The following is a 7,074-nucleotide window of genomic DNA, read 5'->3' as shown; positions in this document are numbered from 1 at the left end:
AGAATATTTAGTTTCAAAATTCAAATTAATCATTATTTTTTATTTAACTTTTTTTTTTTTTTTTTTTTTTTTTTTTTTTTTTTTTTTTTTTTTTTAAAAAAAAAAATACATACAGGTGAATTAAAAATTTTTGAAACAATTTTTGGAATACCATTTAATGAATCTAAATTGAGGATTAAATTATTTTTACCATTTGATAATGTTAAAACATAGAAATGAACAGTATTTGGTTTATTATCAATATGTCTATATTGTAAATCAAAACTAAATACCATTTCATCTTCATTTGAAATTGAATTAATTGGTTTTCCATTTAATAATAATTCAGTTACTAATTTATCACATTCATTTTTATTATTGATTAATTTGAATTTTGGAACTGGATATTCTGGAAACTATAATCAAAAAAAAAAAATAAAAAAATAAAAAAAACATTTTATATAAAATATTATATAAAATAAATAAAAAAAGAACAATAAATAATTAAAAAAAAAATATATCAAATGATATCAAAAAAAAAATTTAAGATTAAAAAAAATTAGATTTAATTAATTTTTTTTTTTTTTTTTTTTTTTTTTTTTTTTTTTTTTTTAAAACAAAAGGTGTAAAGAAAAATTAAAAAAATAAAAAAGAAAAAAGAAAAATAAAACATACATTAATATAATTTACATTTTCAATGTCAAATCGATTTTGTTGTAATAAATTTGAAGTAAATGTTGTATCATATTTTGTGGTATAATAATTGTTTACCTTTTCAATTTTTGATTTTTCATATGGAAAGAAAGTATCCAAAGATTGTCTCACTAACATTGATTTCAAAGAGGGTAAATTCTTTTCACTCCATTGTCTAATATATTGATCAGCTTGATAAGCTTTCACAGCAGATGTAAAATTTACATAGATACAATGAGGCTCACTTGGTGTAATCATTCTTGAACCAGACACAAGCTCTTTTGGAAGTATACCTTCAATAATTTCATGAACATAACTTGATTTTGGTGTTTCAAATCTAACACAATTTTTATATTCTTCACTAGGTTCAACAATTAAACTATGATCAGAAATTGAACATGCTGTAGGTAATTCAAAATGACTCTGTTGTGGTGGTTGTGATTGTTGTTGTTGTTGTTGTTGTTGTTGTTGTTGTTGTTGTTGTGATGATGTTGATTGATTTCTATTATTTTTATATAAAAATGTATTATCAGGATTTTTAAACAACACTTTTGTTTGTTTATTTTTATTATTATTTTTATTTGTATTAAAAATTGTATTTGGAATATTATTTTTATTATTTTCATTATAATTTGGGGAAATTTTATAATTATTTATTGAAGTGGAGTATAATCTATTTGCAGGTATAAAATTATTATTATTATTAAATAATAGTTTATTTTTATATAATGAAAAAGGTTGTGATACTCCATCGGTTGGTGTTGGATGTGAAGAATATAATTTAATTCTATTTTGTAAATAATGAGGACATTCTTCTTTTACAAAAGGTAAAATTGAATTATGATTTTTTAAAACAACAGATGGTATATGAGATGTTGAAGTTATCATTTGACAACTTGCACCCATACAATAGGGTGATTTTAATGACAATGAAGACGATGGAGATGATGAAATTTTATATGATTGTGGTTTTCCTATACTTTTTAATACTTTTTCAATTGTATTAAAATTATACATTGTTGGGTTTTTTTTTTTTTTTTTTTTATTTTTTTTATTTTTTTTTTTTTTTTTTTGTTCTATTTTTTTTTTTATTTATTTTTATTGTTTTTTTATCCAATAAATATCTTAATTTTTTAAATATGATAAAATTTTTGTCCAGTCAATTTATTTGTTTTAAATATTTGAAATTATTTAAACTTTTTTTTTTTTTAATAATTAAAATTTTTTAAACTAAAAAAATATTTCATATTTCCATACGGTGTTTTTTTTTTTTTTTATTTTTTGTTTTTTTTTTTTATTTATTTTTATTTTTTTTAAAAAATGTTTTTTGTTTTTTTTTTTTTTTATTCTAAATTAGTAATTTTTGAATCTTTTAAACTATTTTGGTAAAAAAAAATGAAAAACCAAAACCCCAAAATATTTTGATTGTTTTTTATTTTTTTAATTATAAAATCATTATAACAACAATTAAAATAAAAAAAAAACAAAAAGGAAAACCTTTGGTCTCAGTAATTACTTAAATTGTAAATGTGAAGTTTTTATTTTTATTTTTTCTTTTTTCTTTTTCAAAAAAAAAAAAAAAAAATTAAATGCTGCTGTTTTTTCATTAAAAGGATATTTTTTTGTTTTTATTTGAACTTGATAACCTTTTTATCTTTTTTTAATTTTAAATTTGTAATTTTAATTTTTTTAAAAAAATTAAACACTTTTTTTTTTTTTTTTATTTTTTTTTTTTTTTTTTACCAAAAAAAAAAATATTAATAATTTCAATTTTCTTATTTTGACGGGTTTCCTCTCTTTAAAATTTTTCAATTAAAATTTTTTTATTTTTTTTTTATTTTTTTTTATTTTTTTTTTTTTTTTTTTTTTTTTTTCAAATTTACATCTTTCGTTTATTTTCATACATATACAATAATATATATATATATATATATATATATAAAAATACTTTCAATAATAACCCAAACTATATATATATAATACCAATAAAATAAAAGATGTCATTTAGAAAAAATACTTTTAATAATAACCCAAACTATAATAATAATAATAATAATAATAATCATAATGATAACAGCCCAACAAATGGGAATGTAGATGCAAAATTAAAAAAGATTGTCGAAACTATAACGCCAAGAGCAGAAGTTTTTATAAAAGTATATTGAAATCACCTTTTTTTTTTTTTTTCTGATTGAAACTATAATAATAACAATAATTAGTAATAATAATAATAATTAATAAAATAAATTCTAATTTTTAAATAAAAAAACAATAATGAAACAATTTAATTTGATGATAATAATAAATTATGATTTTTAAACTTGGTTTATTTTCAAATCAAAATTCATCTTTTTTTTTATTATTTCAACACACATTAGGAATTTTATTATCCAAAATATGATTCATCAAGAGCAGATTTAATTGGACTTTATAAAGATCATAGTGTATCAATTTGGAATGGTACAGAATGTAAAGGACCAGAACATATAGGGAAATTATTAGCAGAGATACCAAACTCAGTTCATGTCGTTGAAACTTTTGATGCACAACCAGTCCCAAGTGATGATAAAGAAAACCCAAATATTTTAATTACCGCAACTGGTAAAGTCACATACAAAACTACATCTCAACATCAATTTCATCAAACATTTTTATTAGTAAAAGATCCAACAAATTCAAATTTATTTTATTTATCTTATGATTGTATTAGATTAATTTCATAAAATAAAATAATAAATAAAAAAATAAAAAAAATATAAATATCACGCATTAATCAATAATTAGTTTTTAATTATAAACACAAGATTGTAAAAAAATTTATTAATCTTGAAAAACTTATCATTAGAAATGAATAATTAATTTTTTTTTTTTTTTTTTTCTTTAATCTTCATCAGACCTTCAAGGAATTTTTTTGTGTAATCTTGGTTAAATCATACGATTTAGTTTTTTTTTTTTTTTTTTTTTTTTTTTTATCAGGTTCCTACGGAATATATTACCAAAAAAAAATAAATAATATACCGATCTCAATGGGAGTTGAACAGTTGATCTAATAAATCAGGCATTTAAAATTTGTGCGTATGCTGGGAATCGAACCCAGTTCGCATCCGTGGCAGGGATGCATCATACCACTAGACCACATACGCTTTTTTATGTTTTATAAAAATTTTAACATGATCTGGTTTTTTAATATTTTTTTTAAAAATGAAAATTTATGTAATTTGGTCTTTCTATGTTTTAGCCACTATAAATAAACAAGATTATCTACCAAAATTAGAATTTATATTCCATAAAATTTGTATTATGTTCAAAAGTTATTATAAAGAATATGAATTCCACATAAAACCATAAACCAAAATTAAAAAAAAAAAAAAGTAATTATGTTTAAAATATTAAGAAAAAAAAGGAATTAGAATATTTATTTTTTAAAAAATTATAAAACCAATAATTAATTTGGAGAAGGTCTTCCACTTAAAATTATATTTAATGCATTTTCTGTATTTCCTTTTCTTAACTCGATATAAACTTTTAATAAATTAATTTTTTTTGAAATTTCATATAGTTGTTGCAATTGAATCATTTGTTGATTTTGACTATAAAAATTATGATATTGGTTGTATTGATTTACCAAATAAGATTGTAACTGTTGGATTGATATCTCTGCACTTTCAAAATCATTATTAATTAAATGAGCTATTGCCAGATTTAAATAAAGTGTACTAGATGATTCCAAATCCAATGCTAAAGATGTATGTTGTTGTTGCTGTTGTTGTTGCTGTTGTTGTTGATATTGTTGATGTTGTTGTTGTAATTGTTGAATAAAATCTAAAGATAGAAATTGAATTGCTTGTTTTTGTAAATTTAAAAATAAACATGCTTCGGTTGCATATAAATGTGCATAATATTTATATTTCGGATTAATTGGTATCGTTGTAGTTGTTGTTGTTGTTGTTGTTGATGTTGTTGTTGTTGAATTTTTATTATTAATTTCATTCTGTGAATAAATATTCAAAATTTGTTGAGATGCCGATAATGCTAAAATAGGGTTACGTGTACAAAGTGAAACATATGCTTGTGATGCTAAAATTGATAATAATAAATCATTATGATATTCTTGAAATAATTCATCTTCATTTTCCATTTCTCTATCTTCATTATTTTGATTATTATTATTATTATTATTATTATTATTATTATTATTATTATTATTATTATTATTATTATTATTATTATTATTATTATTATTATTATTTTTTGATTGATTTCTTTCAGACTTTTTTTGTAAAATTAATTTTTCCAAGTAATGAGCATTTCTTAAACATTTATTTGCAAAGTCTAGTGATAAAGTACCAAGTCTACTTAAAGACTCTTCCATATCATCAGAAGCTGAAAGACTAGATTGAACAACATCACTATCACCAATTTGAAGACCTTTATGAAGACCACTTACGATTGGTAATAAAATAGAATCATTTAAAATTTTAATTCTACCAAAAATTAATTCTTCTTCATCTTCTTCATCCTCTTTTCCTTTAATTTTCTCTATATTACTTTCAAAGTTATCATTAACTTCAGGTTGTGATTGTGATTGTTGTTGTGGTGGTTGTTGTTGTGGTTGTTGTTGTTGATGTTGTTGAGTTTGTTGAGGTTGAGATTGTGTTTGTGTTTGTGATTGTGATTGTGATTGTGATTGTGATTGTGATTGTGATTGTGATTGTGATTGTGTTTGTGTTTGTGTTTGTGTTTGTGATTGCCTATATCTAATATTATCCTTTTCGCTAGTATCCTTTTCATTATCTTTTTCTATAGAACCATCAATATTATTATTACTATTATCATCATCAGTAGTAGAATTATCTGATTGTGATAATTTATCCTTTAATTTATTTTGATGTGCTAATATACAACATTCAGCTAATCTTAACCAAACCAAAGGACTACATCTTAATAAAATACAAGATTCTTGAAGACAAGAGAAAGCTAATTCATACTTTCCACTTGCCATTAAAACTATACCTGTATTAAAAAATACTTGAGCTCTTTTATCCGTTGATATTAATGTTTGTGGTGTTGTGGTTGTGGTTGCTGTGGCAGTTGTTGAAGAAGTTGAAGTTGGTTGTGTTTCTTTTAATGACTTTGAAAAATAATAATTTGCTAATGTATAATCTTGAATATTAAAATGTAATGAACCAATATTATTATAAAAGATACCTGGTGTTATTGACTCCATAATTAAATCATTACCAAATGAAAGTGATGATTTTACTATTGAGTTTGTTGTTGTTGTTGTTGTTGTTGTTGTTGATGATATATTTGATGATAATAAATGTTTTATTGTATTTTGTGTATCTAATTTCATACTAAAGTAATTTGCTTTTAATGAATTACATGATCCTATTAATGGTGAATAGTCAATCTATTATTATTATTTTTTTTAAAAAATTAATTTTTTTTTTTTTTTTTTTTTTTTTTTTCTTTGTTAATAAATATAAAAATAATATAAAATAAAATAAAATAAAAATTAAATTAAATTATTTACCTTTAAACTTAATTCTAATGCTTTTTCAATATCTTCATATGCTTTTAAATAATGTAAATTGGATAATAAATAAATTTTAGATTTATAAAAATGAATTAAAAATTTAAATTCAGTTGGAGTCATTTGTGTATTTTGATAGTTATTGTTATTTGTTTGTTCATTATCGCCACTAATATAAAAAAAATGGTCAAAAGATTTATCTAAAAAAAGTAAAATAGAATATGCCTTATCATAAAGTTGACCTTCTATTGTAACATTTATAAAGAGTAAACAAATTCTAATGCCTAAAAAGTCATCAAAAGATAAAACCTGTGAAAAAAGTTGTTCTAATATTTTATAACTTGATCCATGTTGTTTAATATTAAAATAAATAACTGCTTGATTATATAATATTAATGCTTGTTCATTGTCAAGTAAATCATTAATTGTTTGTGTTTGTGTTGTTGATGTTGTTGATGTTGTTGATGTTGTTGATGTTGATGTTGTTGTTGTTGTTGATTGTGGCTGTGAATCTAAACCAATGGTTGGTGGTGGTGGTGATGTTATTGATGTTGATGATAATATTGGTGATGAATTGTCTTGTGATGGTTGTTGTTGTGGTTGATGTTGTTTATTTGTTACTAATGATTTTAATAACTGATTTAAATCTTCAATTAATTTTAAATGATTTAAACAATTTCTATTATAAAATTCTGCAACTAATATATTCATTTGAATCTCTACAGTAGATTGATATTGGTTCTTTTCTTTGATCTCTTTTAATAATTTTAAAGATTGTTCAAATTCTTTTCTTTGAAAGCATTCATATGCTTTTTGATAAACTTGTTCTTCTTCCATTTTAATTTTATTTTTATCTGTTTTTGTTT

The 7,074-nt window shown here is 21.0% G+C and overlaps 4 protein-coding genes and 1 non-coding gene across 5 annotated transcripts; 2 read left to right on the top strand and 3 right to left on the bottom strand.

Moving 5' to 3' along the window:
• Positions 1-113: 113 nt before the first annotated feature.
• Positions 114-1,560, bottom strand: DDB_G0281379 (hypothetical protein; the record flags this gene model as incomplete). Its single annotated transcript, XM_635659.1, has 2 exons — positions 114-395; positions 655-1,560. Coding segments are annotated over 2 exons (1,188 nt in total), but the record flags the coding sequence as incomplete, so codon positions are not given.
• A 1,109-nt stretch (positions 1,561-2,669) lies between these two features.
• Positions 2,670-3,395, top strand: DDB_G0281367 (hypothetical protein; the record flags this gene model as incomplete). The annotated part of the gene is made up of 2 exons (XM_635658.1): positions 2,670-2,828; positions 3,051-3,395. The coding sequence occupies 2 exons, from the start codon at positions 2,670-2,672 to the stop codon at positions 3,393-3,395; spliced, it is 504 nt and encodes a 167-aa protein (XP_640750.1).
• Positions 3,396-3,744: 349 nt separating this feature from the next.
• tRNA-Gly-GCC-7 lies at positions 3,745-3,815 on the bottom strand. Its single transcript has one exon. It is a non-coding gene; the product is annotated as a tRNA-Gly (tRNA).
• Positions 3,816-3,873: 58 nt separating this feature from the next.
• DDB_G0281365 (hypothetical protein) lies at positions 3,874-4,020 on the top strand (the record flags this gene model as incomplete). Its single annotated transcript, XM_635657.1, has 1 exon — positions 3,874-4,020. The coding sequence occupies one exon, from the start codon at positions 3,874-3,876 to the stop codon at positions 4,018-4,020; it is 147 nt and encodes a 48-aa protein (XP_640749.1).
• Positions 4,021-4,117: 97 nt separating this feature from the next.
• Positions 4,118-7,045, bottom strand: DDB_G0281363 (hypothetical protein; the record flags this gene model as incomplete). Its single annotated transcript, XM_635656.1, has 2 exons — positions 4,118-6,085; positions 6,209-7,045. 2 exons carry the CDS (start codon positions 7,043-7,045, stop codon positions 4,118-4,120), a joined length of 2,805 nt encoding a protein of 934 aa, XP_640748.1.
• Between the last annotated feature and the right edge of the window lie 29 nt (positions 7,046-7,074).

The sequence above is a fragment of the Dictyostelium discoideum genome, assembly GCF_000004695.1.
Source record: "Dictyostelium discoideum AX4 chromosome 3 chromosome, whole genome shotgun sequence".
Classification (NCBI taxonomy): Eukaryota; Evosea; class Eumycetozoa; order Dictyosteliales; family Dictyosteliaceae; genus Dictyostelium; species Dictyostelium discoideum.
Note: the sequence above shows the minus strand (reverse complement) of the source record. Positions and strands in the feature narration are given on the sequence as shown.